Genomic DNA, 16,657 nt, shown 5'->3' on the forward strand with positions numbered 1-16,657 from the left:
AGTCTGTTACTTGATAAAGGAAAGGGAGAAGCACGTTCAGACTTATTCTGCAGAAAGGAGTTAGTAGAAGGAGTAATGATTGGAAACAGTCTAGGGTGTCCCCTAAATTATGGGAAACCTTTTCAGTGTGAAGTAGTAAAAAAAGGAAGTTGTCGATGAGATACCCCTGTATGTACAAAACATTGCATCATAGGTATAGCCCAAATGTTCTAGTAGTCACACCGGAGAGTTGTTACAAAAATATTGCAAATTCTTTTAAAAGGAGTTCTAGAAAGGAAAATCTTCTGATTTTTGAAGACATTCAAAGTATTTTGCTAATTGGGATAATATAGGAATGGCCTTTATTCTTCTCTTTTCTAAAAATGTCATACTTCCCATTTTTGCATTGAGCCTCATTTGTTAGGGAGGGGAATCTTTGAAGACGACTTTGGATACAGTCCTCGAGGGATGGGGAGAGTTTTATAAAGAGCCAAGAGGAGAAGGGGATTCCTTTGGGGAAGCAGTTAAAATCTGTTAAAACCCTAGTAGCTACAGGAGCCAAGCTTTGATCTTTATGAAGCAGTTCACACCTGTCTCTTGTTTAATTGCAGGAGGGAACCTGTATGACAAAATCCTTCGTCAGAAGGACAAGTTGTTTGAGGAAGAGGTAATTCATGCTTCTGTGGAAGGAAGCTAGAATTGTATTGTGATTCTTGCATTCTAGGCCTGTATTTACTCTTCCAACAATGAAGAGTGTTTTTTCCTTCCAAGTTCTGGTTGCTATTCATGAGAAAGGAAACCTCTAACAAGGAAGCTGTCTATAGCTGCTTCCTAAACGCTTTACCTCCACATCATGATTCTCTATGGGCTTTCTTTCCCGGTTCTATTACTGCATACTGGTATGCCCAGTTTTCTATACCTTTGCATTCTTGGATTTCTTTCCACAACTCTGCTTCACCATACTATATTTTATAATGGCATTGGAACTGTTTTATGATGATCTGCTTTTTATTTTTACCCCTACCACTTTTCTTTGCCTACTCAACCTCCAAGCAAGAGATGTCAGGTCATGTTGAATCATAACCTCGGGTTGTAGCTTCCTTTGTTTTGTTTGTTTTAGTGTGTGTCTTTATATAAGTGGAATTTTTTTGTTTCCAGTCCAAATACAATTTTTTTTTCTGTAGATGGTGGTGTGGTACCTATTTCAGATTGTTTCAGCAGTGAGCTGTATCCATAAAGCTGGAATCCTTCATAGGTAATGAGTGAAAGAATATGGGATGGAGGGGCACCTGGGTGGCTCAGTCGGTTAAGCGTTCAACTCTTGATTTCAGCTCAGGTCTTGATCGCAGGGTCATGAGTTCAAGCCCCGCATTGGGCTCCACACTGGGTGTGTGTGGGGCCTACTTAAAAAAAAAAAAAAAAAAAAAATACAGGATGGATTCCTCCCCACCAATCTAACCCCCACCTTGGGTACCTCCCATCAGCACTATTATTTTTTTGGTTAAGCAGTCAAGGCTTTTCCGTTAATATAATTTAGGAAGGAAAGAGTGAGTAATGAGGGGTGTTACCTTCACTTCCTGAAGTTAAATTATGTTTGTGATCTAGGAAGAGTCTCAGTAGCCAAGTACTGCTCAGTTACTTCTTTAAGAGATATTTTAGAGTTCAATTCATTAATTCATCAGTAAAGTCTAGAAGCCACTAAGAGAAGTGGTATTAGATTGGTTGCAATTCGCGGTAAATGTTTTCTATGAGCAATAATAATTGGCAAGTATTTTTAATTATATAATTGAGTCTTAATTTAGATAAAAAGCTATTTTGTACGATTTTACTAGATCTTTGGGGAAAAACAGCTTTCTATTCATTTCTAGTATAGGAAAGAGCTATTAGAACATTTCCACATTATACCCTTAAGTGAGTCATTGATAATTGCTAGAGATTAATGTTGATTCACCAGTATTTCTTTTTTTGTTGGTTTGTTTATTCAGTTAACATGTGCTTCTCAATAGCTATTGAATGGCTACTACAGTTGCATATTATTTTCTTTTCAAAAGTTACAAGGAGCATTCTGTTTTTTTTTTCACATTTTAAGGAAGCCAGAGTGTGAACCAGGCACAGTTTATTTGTGTTACATAGGACCAGCTCATCTTTAGAAAAATAGCCAGTGGTTTTACTTAGGTGAGCTACACAGCCTAGTCATGTTGCTGCTGGGATGTGCAGCCTCTTCCCTTGCCTTAACAGATTTGAAGCATTAACACCAACCAATTCAGGGCATAAATGGTAATTGAAGAGGCAGTGCACCTTACAGGAATTATAGGATTACGTGGGGCTGTGTTTTCCATCTGGCCCTCTCAATTTTTCCTAACATCCTCAGTGGTACGGGAGACATGCTTGTGCTAAGAAGCCCTGGAGAACAAAGTTAATTCTCTGCCTCCACTCCCCCAAATCCCCTTTTCAATATTAAAGTACATGGGAAAGTGGTGACCATTGTTTGGGATCCCATAACAGTGTGAGCAGTGGTAACCACTCATTTTATTCTGTACTAATTCTGGGCGGAGTCAGGGATGAAACAAAACAATTGTCTGTAGGAGTTTAATATACAGTATCTTTTTTTCCAGAGATATAAAGACATTAAATATTTTTCTGACCAAGGCAAACCTAATAAAACTTGGAGATTATGGCCTAGCCAAGAAACTTAATTCTGAGTATTCCATGGCTGAGACGGTAAGTATGTGTTGCCCTTGTCTTAAGTTTTTTTTCTTTTCCTTTCCAGTACTATGAGATATAACTGCACACCACTCCAAATTTCACACACTTTTCTCAGTAGTCCTTGCAAGTTCTCCATACTTATAAAGCAGGTCTTCAGGAGTCTTTTTCCTGTGCTTACTAATAGGCATTTACATGCTCAGATGTTCTTTTAGGAGTCATTGTCCACATCACAGCTCTGACCTCACAGCCCTTTTCAGCACTTTCTAAACAGGAAAAGGGGGTGCCTGGGTGGCTCAGTCAGTTGGGTGTCTGCCTTCAGATTGGGTCCTGGTCTGGGACCAAGTGACTCCCTGCTCGGTGGGGAGTCTGCTTCTCCCTCTCCCTCTGCCCCTCCTCCCTGTTTGTTCTCTCTCTCTCTCTCTCTCTTGCTCTCTCTCAGTATCCCTCAAATAAATAAATAAAAATCTTTAACAAAAAAATAATAAAAAAAATAAAACAGGAAAATGCTCTACTGTTTTTTCTGGCGGATCTTTAGGAGATTTCAGTTTATCTCTTATTTAGTATTTGAGCTTAGGATGTTGGACATCTCTTTTTGTGTTTCCTCTGAATTTTTCTGGTTCGGAAGCCCTATACTACAAATAAAGGCTTCAGCACAGAGAACAATCTGGTGTTAATATCATATGCCGTCCCAGCTGCAGGGCTTCTTTCTCACCTGATCCTAAGAAAGACCATTGGTAAAGAGTAGATGTAAGTTGATCTTTAAGGACAGTGATTTCATCCTTTTAGGAATTATAAAGCCCAATTATTACTCTTCTGGTTTCACAGTGCTCTGTCCTTGAAAGAACTTGAAAATGTAAGTTAATAAAATTAATTTGTCCTGTTGATATTTTTTGATAATGTCAAGATATGCCTGTAAGCAGTTTAGAGACATGCTAATGTCTGCTTCAGGAACTCAGTCTGCTTGTACGATGGTGCCGTATTGAGCTTCTGAGGAAGTAATCATGTCCTTATATGGATTTTTCTCATCAAGTATAATCTGGTGTAAAACCAAGACTTGACTTTTTTTAGCCAGTTAAATGTAAAGAAGGAATGATATGAAAATTTATAAATGCCATACAATCCATCTAAAAATTGCTTTGCTTTGCTGGTTAAAGATGGCTATCAGTTTTATTAGAACTTCTAGGGTACTCATCATCTCATCTGGGGAGAGGCACAACCTCCATTCAGGACATTTGATTTCCAAACTCATTCCTCAAGGCAGAAGATCTTTTTCAAATTTGAAAGAAATTTCCCTAGTTGTGTTACTATTACAGAGGTCAAACAGCCATTTACAGAGTTTCAGTACTATGCACTTCAGTTAGAACTTTTGACCCCTTTATTTACTTATCATCTCCCCCGTGCCAGTTTTTTTGTTTTTTGTTTTTTTTCCATTGGTGAACTTTTACTAAGTATGTCTTTATCTGTATGAAGTCTTCAGTGGACCTAAAGCCTTTGTGATCTAGGAATCACTGTTGTGCCTCCCCAAATTACCACAGTGCCTTTACCCTTTATAATTCTTCCAAGAAATTTGATAAGATAAAAGATTTCTCCCCATAGTGGCATCATCTCATAAAAAGCTTTTTGGATATGCTGATGAACATTTTATAGTTGTTAACACTAGTTTGTGAGAAATTTATTTTAGTTGTTGAAGTATTAATAGAGTCACCTCAGAAATGAAGTTATTCTTTGATTGTGTTCTTTGTTGTTCAGCTTGTGGGAACTCCATATTACATGTCTCCAGAGCTCTGCCAAGGAGTAAAATACAATTTCAAGTCTGATATCTGGGCAGTAGGCTGTGTGATTTTTGAACTGCTGACATTAAAGAGAACATTTGATGCTACAGTAAGTTGTATTATCCCCACCTTGTCCTTGCAAATGGTATAACTTGGTTGAGAAAATCAAATTCCTTTATCCCTGAGTTTCTGATTTCTTCATCAGAAATCAGCTGTAGGCAAAAAAACAAAGTATTCAGGCAGTGGCTTGGTGTAGCATATTATTAAAATGCTATATACCAGATTTATCTTTAACTTCAGTTCCCTACTAAAATAATCTTACTCAAGTGCATTGAGCATTGTACTTGAGTTTGTTGACTATAATTTTGAAATTGGCTCTAGGATCCACTATGTGATGCTGCCGTTTGGATAAACCATTTCATTTCTTATGCTTCAGCTACATCATTTTTTTTTTTAAGCTAAGGCAAATTATGTAGTACTCATTAAAGTGTTTTGATCTTTTTATAAAAAATTATACACTGACTCTTATATTAGAGGTTGTTATTGTAATGGACAACAAATCCTTTTAGGGTTTTTTTTTTCTTCCTAAGTAAAGCCCAGTGTAAAGCAGTGCTTCTCCAACTTTCATACACATAGGAAATCACCTGGGCATCTTGTTAAAATGCAGACTATTTTTTAGTAGGTCTGGAGTGGGTCCCAATATTCTGCATTTCTAACAAGCTTCCACATGATACTGATGCTGCTAATCCATGGACCAAACTGAGTAGCAAAAGTGGATTCACATCCAGTGTCCTCTACAAACCATGTGTGAGAACTTAAGCAAATTGTTTCAGAATTTCTTTGATACTCTATTTCGTTATCTATAACAAGGAAAAAATATATATCTTTCTCATAGAGATACTGTGCTAATGTATATGAAAAATGCAAATGTAAGATGCAAATTCATTGGCCTTTCATGAGACCTATTTATTTTTCTAAATTCTAAAGTTTATTCTGGTATATCATCTAATTATTCTAAATAATATAGTGGAAGGAAAATGAGTATTAGAGTCAAGACAGACTTTGGTTGGAGTTATGATGCCATTTTTTACTATCTGTGTAGCTTGGGCAAGTTACTTTACATCTCTGAATTGGTAATCATAATAACCTCCTCACAGGGGGTTTGCAAGGGTTCCTACCTAGCACACTGTGGTTTCTCAATAAAGGAGTTAATGGTATTATTATTATAATATTATTGGCATTGTCATCTTATTTACTGCCTTATCTGTTGCAGCAGAGTATCCCCTGCATAACCATTTTTAGGGTATATAAATTGGGAGGCAGAGTACTTGGCAAAGGAGGTATTTAAAGCCAGGAAGCATGGCTAATCTTGCTTCCCTTTTTGTGGGGGATTCAGTTGAAAGGTCAGATTATAATGTACTCTGAGTATTATCCTATTGGCCCCATAGTCATATCTCCTTGTTGGCCGTTTGGCTTCATTCCGTCTGATAGCAACAGTGTATCCCTAGCCATTTCTTGCTGATGCATACTAATAGTTATAAAAGAAATCAGACCTAATGCAGAACTATTGCCATTTCTTTAAAAAATAAACAGACATTTCAGAACCCCTACTAGTAGGTTATAATCTTTATATAACCAAGAATAACCATTTTGTCATAGAATCCACTCAACTTGTGTGTGAAGATTGTACAAGGAATCCGGGCCATGGAAGTTGATTCTAGCCAGTACTCTTTGGAACTGATTCAAATGGTCCACGCGTGCCTTGACCAGGTAAGTGTGACTTACGTGTTGATTTCAGTTTAGGGTTTTCCCTTCCCACCACAGTGTTGGGAGTATGGTATGCCTAGATGAACCTGCACAAAGCCGCATTCACTTCCCCAGGGTAGGGTATGTTTGTGGCTGGCTGTACCCAGAAGAATAGGCACTGGCAATTCATGATAGGTATTTGTTTCAGACAACAAATCCTTGAGCTTTATTATGCTTTATTCTTACTTTATTGATTTGTGAAATCAAGGTGCTCCGTTTTTTATGATCAAGATTAATTTTCGTAGATTGATTTTACAAAATTATAATCAGAGATAATTTAGAAGAGTTTCTAGCATGCAGAATATATATAGTTCTGTGTATATAGTAGTGTAGCTCTAGATTGGTATTATTCAAAATATGGTTCTTGAACCATAGGTATTAGAATTGCTAGGGATGGAAGAGTTTTACAAATAAAAAAATGAAGATTCCTGAGTCCCACCCTGGACCAACTGGATTAGAATCTCTGTAGATAAAGCCCAGAAATCTTTATAACAAGCACTCTGGGAGATTCTTATGTGCCATATATATTGCAGTTTGAGAGGCAGTGCCGTAACTGAACAAGTAAGGAAGGTGCACTGTCCGTTCATGTACACGTGTTGACAACGAAATGATATGCATCAAACATGGAATGTGACATAAGAAATTGTTTTTGAAACAAAAGGATAATATACAGTGATCTTTGAGTAATTAGCATACAGCCTTTTAAGAGGAAGTAAAATGCCTCTTTAGACCCCATTTTGCCCTTTTCCTTTAAATTAAAACTAACCCAGTTTGTACTTTTTAGGATCCTGAGCAGAGACCCACAGCAGATGAACTTCTGGATCGCCCCCTTCTCAAGAAACGCAGGAGGTAAAGTACAGAGAAGTCCACTCTTTGTCTTTCTGTGGTTGGTTGATTGTTAAAGGCCTGATGAGAAGACCATGAGAGAGGGCAGTATTTCCTGACTTGGCTGCTCTGGTGCCATTTTCTACCAACATCTCTGCTTTTGCTACTGGAGAGGAGCTCCTGACTTCCACCTCCTTAGCCTGTGCTGTCTTGTTCTGAATTTATACTGATGAGAGCCTAGAGCCCTGCACTCCCCTCATCTGTGAGTTTTAATCTAGAGTTAGGGCATTAGAATGTAGTAATTAAGAGAGGAGGGCTCTGGTCTCAGACATCCTTAGGTTTGTATGAGTTCTATTATTTTGTTTGTCAAGTTATTCAACATCTCTGTTCTTTAGTTTTCTCCTCTATAAAGTCAGGTAGGGTAAGGATTAAAGGAGGGAATGCATATAAAGTGCTCAGCCCAGGGCTTGGCACAAGATGCTCAGCGATTGTCAGATAGTAGTATGGATTTAAAGTGGGCCTTTGTTTTTCAGTGCATTCGTTTAGATGGTATGTTGCAGTTGGAGGAGTCTACTTCAGAAATCAAGCTTGCATGGTTGTTGACATGTTACTTCCTGAGATTTTTTCTGTGTTAGAGGTCTCAGAGATAGGAAGGAGGTCCTTTATCCCTCACGTCCTATAGGAGGCTTCAAACCCAAACTTAAAGGAAGATGTATTCTTTGTTATTCTTTTTTTTAAGTAATCTCTACACCCATTATGGGGTTCGAACTCATGACCCTGAGATCAAGAGTGGCATTCTCCTCCGGCTGAGCCAACCCCTTTATTATTCTCATCCTGTTATACTGTTTTTGTCTTACTGACCTTCTTCCTCCCCTACCAGTTCTTTGTTTCTGTATCTTCCCAATATTCAAATCTTTGCTCTGCTCTTTTTTCAAGTCTTGCCCTTAGATACATTAAGTATATACTTAATTCCCTAATCATTGTCGTTTGGCCAGTACCTTTATTTTGTTGTGTCATTTAATTGATCTTTTCTGATTCTTCTCCAGTTAAGGTCTAGCCAATGTTTTAATGCCTAGAATTACATGTAATACTCCAGAAACAGCACTGTGACCTTCCACTTATGGTCGGCACATATTCTAGCAGTATCGCCCTTTGCTACTGGTTAAGCATATTTAACTTTTTTATCTGGCTTATTTCCCAACAGTATAATCACTATTTTAACTTCTTTTCAAATATTTCCATTGATAATTTTTAATGCAATTTTTATTGAGATAATTATAATTTATACACAGTATTTCATTAGAACTTTGTACTTGATGGAAAAACAGAAGACAGAGAGCTTTCTAGATAAGGCACAGACATAGCAGACTGTGGGAAGTATTCAGGAAACACTTAAGTCCTACTTCACTAGGTTGGGGGTTCTAGACCAGGGGCTCTCAATAGCGACACCTCAAGAGCTTTCAAAAACTACTGATGCCTAAGTGCCACCTCAGGAATTCAGCTGTAAGTGTTTTAGACAGAACGAGTACCCTGGGCTAGAATATGGGGAGTAAGTAGGAGGAAAGAAGGCTGGAAAGATAGGCAAGAATCCTCAATGCTAGACAAAGGGATCTGTGCTTAATTCAAGCTATGGTCCAGTAGTGGGTGTTTATGAGAGGGAAGTTCATGTGGTAAGGGGCATGCCTAAGGAAGACTCATTTAGCAAACCAATCTCAGTGTTAGATCAGTATAGGACTGATAAAGTGGGTTGGCAGTGGGCTGAGTCAGACCTATTAGGCCGTGCTGCTGCAATCGGGTGGGAAGCAAAGCTGCCTAGAGCTAACATGGCGGCAGGCTGGGAGAGGAGAGGTGAATATGAAGGGCGATGTATAGGCAGAATCAATAGGACTGAAATATCGAAGAGAGGGAGACAGCTGAGTCAAAGGTAACTGAGGTTTTAAGCTTAGTCCACCGGGAGAATGGGAAGTGCCAGTTGCAGAAATAGGAGAGTCAGAAAGAAAAGCTGTATGCGAGAAAGAGAATGAGCTGAGGTTTAGAGATGGTGAGTTGGGAAGTCAGTGGGCAGCCTGGATGGAGAGATCAGCAGGTATTTAAAATGTGCAACAGAGGTTCTCTAGGTTCTCTGTTCCAGCTTGGAATGTTTCTTGGTGAAAGAAAACATATGGCCCCAAACTGCTGGCCCCGTCATATCTAATGATTTGTCCAAAGCCAGGCCCGTATAACTGTTTGAATCGTATTGAGTTACTTCTCCAAAAGCATTGTCATGTTGCAGGAGGCATATGGTTTATAGAGGATTAAATCTGTGAAACGTATTAAAGAGACACTAGTACAATGTAAGAACCTATTCTTTCACTCATGTATCTTTGCTTTTCTTTTGGTAGAGAGATGGAGGAAAAAGTCACACTGCTTAATGCACCTACAAAAAGACCAAGGTAATGCCTAGGAGACTCGTAAAAAGTGATATCTCTTAAATTACCATCAGGGGGTCTTTCTTTCTTTGGTGCATGCATTGTTTGATCCCAGTAAGTAGCCTATGGCATCGTTTGAGAAGCCAACATAATTATCTGACATTCATAAATGTCAGATAATCATTTCTGAGAAAACAGAAGGCTATAATTTCATCCTCATGCTGAAGTGAACATCATTACCATGATGAATGTTGAGAAGTTGAAAAGTGTAGGTGTTATGGACCAGACTGGAATCTGATCTGGCTGAGCTGTGATGAAGCCTGGAGGCAGGAATTGCAAGGCCTCTATGACAGAGGGTTGAAATAAGTTGTCAAGAAAGAACATACTTTCTCATACCATAATTGGCAGTTCTTCTCTGGGAACAGACTGGAAGCATTTTTCTTTGATACAGTTTTTTATGTTAAATGTGCCTTTGTTCTGGGGGTTGTTGACAGGTCAAGCACTGTGACTGAAGCACCCATTGCTGTGGTAACATCACGAACCAGTGAAGTCTATGTTTGGGGTGGTGGAAAATCCACTCCCCAGAAACTGGATGTCATCAAGAGTGGCTGTAGTGCCCGGCAGGTGTGTGCAGGGAATACTCACTTTGCTGTGGTCACAGTGGAGAAGGAACTGTACACCTGGGTGGTAAGTGAAAACTAAGTACCTTAGAACAGTGATATAAGCCTAATTGTTTACTGGGCCGAGGCTGTCTTAAGTATTTTGTTAGTTGAACATGTGCTGCAGGAATGGCAGCATGGGGTGGTAGAATGTAAGCTCTTATGAGAGCAGGGATTTTGTCTGTTTAGTTCACTGAGTATCTTTCCCCAGTACCTGGTACATATTAGGTCATTTGTAAATGTTTTTTGAATGAATGAATGAAAGAGAGAAAGAAGGAAAGAAAGAATGAAAAGAGCCCTAGGTTTGGACTTGGGAGACTGGACTCTCATTTACTGAGTGATTTCAGAGCTGGGTGATTTCAGAAAGTCACTTAATTACTCTGTTCTATTACCGTGAATTTCAGAGCAACTAGTGTCTGTGAAATAATTTTATAGACAAATGAAGCAGTGTACCACATAGGAAAATTCTAAGACCTGTACCAGTGATTGAAGATAGCTAGGCATAGCTTCAGTAGAATTTTCCTTTGTTCCCTTCTAGATTTCACCCTGTCTCTCAGCTTCTGGAACAAATTGCCTGTATTTGTTATCTCTTCTTATCTCCCACTCACTCCTCATTCACCTACAATGCAGCTTCCATTCCTGCCACTTGATTGAAACTACTCTTAATAAAATGACCTATAAATTATAAACATAAAACAGATACTTTGGGGCACCTGGGTGGCTCAGTCGATGAAGCGTCTTCCTTCAGCTCAGGTCATGATTGCAGGGTCCTGGGATCAAGCCCCATGTCGGGCTCCCTGTGGGGAATCTGCTTTTCCCTCTCCCTCTGCCCCGCCCAACTTGTGCACTCTCTCTCTCAAATAAATAAATAAAATATTTAAAAAAACACAGATACTGGGTGCCTGGGTGGCTCAGTTGGTTAAAAAAACACAGATACTATGTTGTTCTTACTTTCTTGACTTCCTGGCGGCATTTGACATAGTTGATCTCTCCCTCCTTGAACCTTTGGCTTCCAATGAGAGCATCTTCTCTTGGCTTTTCTCTTCTTTGTGCCTTCTCACTTGTTTCAGAATGCTTTTCCTTTACCCAGCCTTGTGTTAGGCTCTCAGTTCTTCTCACTCTTCCTTTTCTTCCTGAGAGAGCTCATTTTTTCCAGTAGTCTCAGATAACTTCTCCACAAGGACAGGCTTTGTCTCCAGTGTGTGACAGAGTAGACGCTCAATTATTGATAGATTGAAAGAATGAATGAAGGATTTGACCTCTGTTATAGAACATTAACTGTTACTTCCTTAAAACCCTGTCCCTTAAAGAACTAGCCCCTGGGGGGCTGCCACAGATGGAATGAAATTACCGTCCCTTAAAAAACATTTATATAAGGACTTACAGTTGAGTTCTTGAATGAAAAGAATTACTTTTCTCTGTAAAACTGTTGAAACATCATTTAGACCTATTCTCAGTGCTATATAGCAGCCTCTTTGATGCAGCCACATTCTTTATAATTGTTCCGTATTTCAGGGAAACTATGACCAAAATTTGAAAAACTTCTAGAAAGGATTTCCAAGAGGCTATACTCCTGTAAAAAACAGTCAAATTAGACTACATGAAGAATTTTTTTTCACCAACACCCATAATTAAATATAAAAGTTCACCTTAGACTTGAAGGAGAAAGAATTGGGAATGTGTTCTTTTAAGTCTTGATGGATATCAATCTGGATGCTTTTTAAATCTTTACCTGTTGGCAGGGGTAGTATAAACTACCTATCATTAAAAGGTTGAATTTCCTTACTGATTTTTTTTTCATTTCTAAATTTCCAGCTGATTTTTTCCTATGGTTTTTTGATAAGAAGTTATATTGAAGATTAGCTTTTGGCATGAAAAGTTAAAACTTCACAAGACCTCTTTATTTCACAGAACATGCAAGGGGGTACTAAACTCCATGGTCAGCTGGGCCATGGAGACAAAGCCTCCTACCGACAGCCAAAGCATGTGGAAAAGTTGCAAGGCAAAGCTATCCGTCAGGTGTCATGTGGTGATGATTTCACTGTCTGTGTGACAGGTAAGCCATCAACAGAAAGCGTCCCAGTGCATTTAATGTGGGGTTTTGTACTTAATGCTGTACAATTTCAGTTGGGATTTTATAGCAAAAGACAGTATTGGAAGAACCAAAGACAGTGAATTAATAACAGCATCCCCGATTTGCTACAGTATTAGGGTGGGTGATAAGGAAAGGCACGTGGATAACAGAGAAGAGGTCGGATCAGGAGAAATAGTTGTATGTTCCAGTTGGGGGGAAAAGTAATGTTACCACCTCATCAGATATGAAATCAGGAATCAAGAGCTAAAGTTTGGGCTCAGTCGGTTAAGCCCCTGCCTTTGGCTCAAGTCATGATCCCAGGGTTCTGGGATCGAGTCCCGCATCAGGCTCCCTGCTTGGTGCTCTCTCTCTCTCTCTCTCTCTCTCTCTCTCTCTCTCTCTCTCTCTCTCGGTGCTCTCTCTCTCTCTCTCTCTCTCTCTCTCTCTCTCTCTCTCTCTCCCCCTCCCTCCCTCCCTCCCTCCCTCCCTCCCTCTCCCCACCTCTCTCTCTCCCCCTCTCCCTCTCCCTCTCCCTCTCTCTCTCTCTCTCTCTCCCTCCCCCTCTCTCCCTCTCTCCCTCTCTCCCTCCCTCTCCCCCTCCCTCCCTCCCTCCCCCCCTCCCTCTCCCCCTGCTTGTGAACTCTCTCTCTGTCAAATAAATAAATAAAACCTTAAAAAAAAAAAAAAGCTAAAGTTTAGTTTTTTTTTAAGCTGTTTACATTTTTTTCCTCAATTTTTATTTAAATTCTAGTTAGTTACTATACAGTGCAATGTTGGTTTCAGGAGTAGAAGTCAGTGATTCATCACTTCCATACATACCCAGTGCTAAAGTTTAGTTTTCGTCTTGCTGTTACTTACTTTTCCTTTTCCCTAGAAAATAGAGATGGCCCCAGTAAAATTTCAACATGGTACTACCACTTTTTAAAAATTGTTATAATAGTACCCGTGACCCCCAAATAAAAACAACTCTAGACTGGCACAGTCTATCCTTTGGATTTCTGTGACGTAATCATTTCATATGAGATCCCTGGCTGGGATAGTCTCATTCTATCCCTGTCCAGCTTTCTGATTGGACAAAGTCATTCTTTTGATGGGTTATGCCTTCCTTCCTTTTGCAGATGAGGGTCAGCTCTATGCCTTTGGATCTGATTATTATGGCTGCATGGGGGTAGACAAGGTTGCTGGGCCTGAAGTATTAGAACCCATGCAGCTGAACTTCTTCCTGAACAATCCAGTGGAGCAGGCCTCCTGTGGAGATAATCATGTTGTGGTTTTGACACGAAACAAAGAAGTCTATTCTTGGGGCTGTGGCGAATATGGTAGGTATAGCCTTGTCTCTGTCTGCTTATTCCCAGGAGCCAACTTGACTTCAAGCTTATATGTCTCTAAACACATCATGGTGCTAGCCTGTACTTGAGAAGTGTTGATTCAGTAAGAGAGAATGTTACAGAACATTTTCATTGGGAAGGAGGACCTCATTTTAATGGTTTTCTTTCTTATGTATGTCTCAGGACGACTGGGTTTGGATTCAGAAGAGGATTATTATACACCGCAAAAGGTAAATTCAGAAGCAACTTCTTCCTAAAGCTCATCTAGGTCACACAGACTTCAGAAATAACACAGACTCCTCTTTCTCTGACTCCTCATGTCAAGGTGTTTATTTCTGAAATATTTTCTATCTGGGAGACTAAAAATCCAGGATTCCTGATTTAGCACTATGTGGCCTTGTCATCTGACTAAATCATAAATAGTTGAGAAAGAGGATACAGCCATTGTGGACACTTCGGAGTCACATTTTACTCAGGAATGAGAGCTGAAACCGGCATGCACCATGAAAAAGTCAGATCAGCTAAAAACAGCCCAGAAAATTCCTTGGGAAGATACTGGAAAGCAATATATTATCTCTTTACCCAATGCAGCCATTTTCCCCTCTGATTTCCACAGTTGAACACCAGATGAAATATGTGTTTGTTTGTATTTAGGGGTCATGTTGTATGAAACAATATCTAATGACTGTGAGCCCTGCAGGAGCTAGCCCTACAGGAGCTAGCACAGGAGCTAAAAGCAGCTGCAGGAGGAGCGTGGTCATCTGGCTCGCCTGCCCACCGGAAGGTTGACTGTAATCAGCTATACCATTCACTGTTAACTGTGTTTGTTTATGTTTAAAAAGTTAACTTGTATTATTTGTGAGGCTATGGCTGTAGTAGAAACACTGAGGTTTGAGTTTTCTGGTTTCACAGACTTCCATCCTGTCCCCTTACCATTCCCAGCCCTGTTTAGTTAGCTTAGAGGGATGGGAGCAATTGGAAGTCCAGGCTGCTATCTCAGTACTCTGTCACCTCACTTATAATATGACCAGACTAAGACCCTTTAGGGCTACTAAGTTCCTTCTATAGCTGTTGTGGGGCCTACCATCTCAGAGGGTAAAATCAGCGATGGGTTGAAGCTTCTCCTTTCCCAGTGTTTTCTGAGAAGTCTTTCTAAGTAGGACCTACTCTAAAACAAACTTTGACAGGGCTGTCTGTTTAGCCAACTTGGAATTGCCTTCTTTTATTTTATTATCAAACCTGAGCTCCTTGTTGAAAACCGTAGTCTTTAAGCTGCTGGAAAAATCTGAAGAGGATATAGCAGTCTTTACTGTGGGCAGTTCTCCTAAATGCAGGACATCACTTTTGAAAGAATTTAAGGTTTTTTTTCCTAATACAAGTAATGTTTGGGGATTTTTATTTTTTTCTGATTTTTTTTTTCATGCAGGTGGATGTTCCCAAGGCCTTGATTATTGTTGCAGTTCAGTGTGGCTGTGATGGGACATTTCTGCTGACCCAGTCAGGCAAAGTGCTGGCCTGTGGACTCAATGAGTTTAACAAGCTGGGTCTGAATCAGTGCATGTCTGGAATCATCAACCATGAAGTAAGTACCCTCTTTGGTGCCCTAACCACACTGTCAGAACTTCTCTTAGGTTGGAATTTCTTTGGGAATGCTGTTGGTTAGTGACCATGGAATTTGACCTAAGAGTAAAGATCTTACAGACATTATTATGTTCAGCAAAAGAAGCCAGCCACATAAGAGTACACACTATGTGATTCCAGTTATGTGGAGTTTTTGATGGCAGAAGTCAAAGTAGTGGTTACTTCTGGGAAAAGTGGTATGGGTATTAACAGAAGGGATCCTAGGATCATGGAAATGGTCTCTAATTTGATCTGGGTGGTGGTTTTACATTTATAAGCATACAGAAAAATTTTCAAGCTATACAGTATTTTATAGTGTATTATGCCTCAATAAATAAATTGATTACAAAGAACCAAGTGATGGAATTCAGGTTCTTCCCTGTCATTGAAGTAGGTACAAGAAAATTAACATTCAAAGAAATGTTTTCATGCATCACCTCCCTGGAGAGTTTTTTTAGATTTATTGCTCCCAAATCACTGATCCTGTACAGGCTTAGTGAATGTAATTACCATTCACTTCCTTCAAGGATGTCATGAAATTCACTGCTGATACTAAGTCTTCGTTTCCTCTTTACGTTAACATGATGAGTTTTTGTCATGTTCTAAAGAATCAAATTAAGAGAGAAAAGTTTCCAAGGGCGCCTGGCTGGCTCAGTTGGTGGAGCATGCGACTCTTGATCTCAGAGTCATGAGTTTAAGCCCCACATTGGGCATTTTGCCTACTTAAAATAAAAAGAGAAACAAAAGTTTCCTGACTCAGTGAGTAAGAATTTTCAAGTGGGGTGCTTGGGTGGCTCAGTCGTTAAGCATCTGACTATTGGTTTCAGCTTAGGTCATGATCCTCAGGGTTCTGAGATAGAGCACCGAGTCGGGCTTGTCCCTCTCCCTCTGCTCCTTCTCCCACTCTGTCTGTCTGTCTCCTGTCTGTCTCTCTCATTCTCTCATAAATAAATAAAATCTTTTAAAAAAAGAATTTTTAAGCAATCTCTGAAGTAATGATTCTCAACTGGGAGAATACAAATTTGGAGCAAGTCTGGGAAGAGTGTCTCCATAGTTTGAAAAGGCATATTTAGAATTACCATTACTTGCTTTGGGTTTTTATTATAACATTGGGTTTGTTGTGAAATTTTAAACTTACATGAGAGGAATTTTTTAATGCTAATCTAAAGGGAACATGGGTTTTAACATGTTGAGAACACTGCCTTGTAGATAAAATTAAGATCACAGTAAACTGGTTGCATTATGGGCTGGAGAAGAGTCCTCAGGATTTTACTTCTTTGCCCCGCCTTTGTTAGGTATGCAGTATCTATAACCAAGACAAATGTCAATGGCTCTATCCTCATGTAGATACTTCTGCCATACAGAGTTCATGTTTTGTATACTCTTAGATTAGGTATCTAAAACTTTTGTTGTCAGAAAGTCTGGCCTCATACACTAATTAAATTCTCCAATTACATACTGAGCTTATTTCGTCGTATTC

The 16,657-nt window shown here is 39.4% G+C and overlaps 1 protein-coding gene across 1 annotated transcript in view; it reads left to right on the top strand.

The window, feature by feature from the left end:
- NEK9 (NIMA related kinase 9) overlaps positions 1-16,657 on the top strand; it is a 36,363-nt gene that overhangs the window by 4,375 nt on the left and 15,331 nt on the right. Inside the window, exons 3-14 of the mRNA XM_028094813.2 lie at positions 591-646; positions 1,164-1,234; positions 2,595-2,700; positions 4,435-4,566; positions 6,117-6,227; positions 7,048-7,112; positions 9,470-9,520; positions 9,991-10,183; positions 12,067-12,211; positions 13,348-13,548; positions 13,741-13,787; positions 14,984-15,139. Coding sequence (XP_027950614.1) covers positions 591-646; positions 1,164-1,234; positions 2,595-2,700; positions 4,435-4,566; positions 6,117-6,227; positions 7,048-7,112; positions 9,470-9,520; positions 9,991-10,183; positions 12,067-12,211; positions 13,348-13,548; positions 13,741-13,787; positions 14,984-15,139 — 1,334 coding nt within the window. The remainder of the gene's footprint in view (positions 1-590; positions 647-1,163; positions 1,235-2,594; positions 2,701-4,434; positions 4,567-6,116; positions 6,228-7,047; positions 7,113-9,469; positions 9,521-9,990; positions 10,184-12,066; positions 12,212-13,347; positions 13,549-13,740; positions 13,788-14,983; positions 15,140-16,657) is intronic.

This window comes from Eumetopias jubatus, unplaced genomic scaffold (genome assembly GCF_037043125.1).
Source record: "Eumetopias jubatus isolate StellerSeaLion01/CBP00866 unplaced genomic scaffold, mEumJub1_p1.0 scaffold_7, whole genome shotgun sequence".
Taxonomy (NCBI): domain Eukaryota; kingdom Metazoa; phylum Chordata; class Mammalia; order Carnivora; family Otariidae; genus Eumetopias; species Eumetopias jubatus.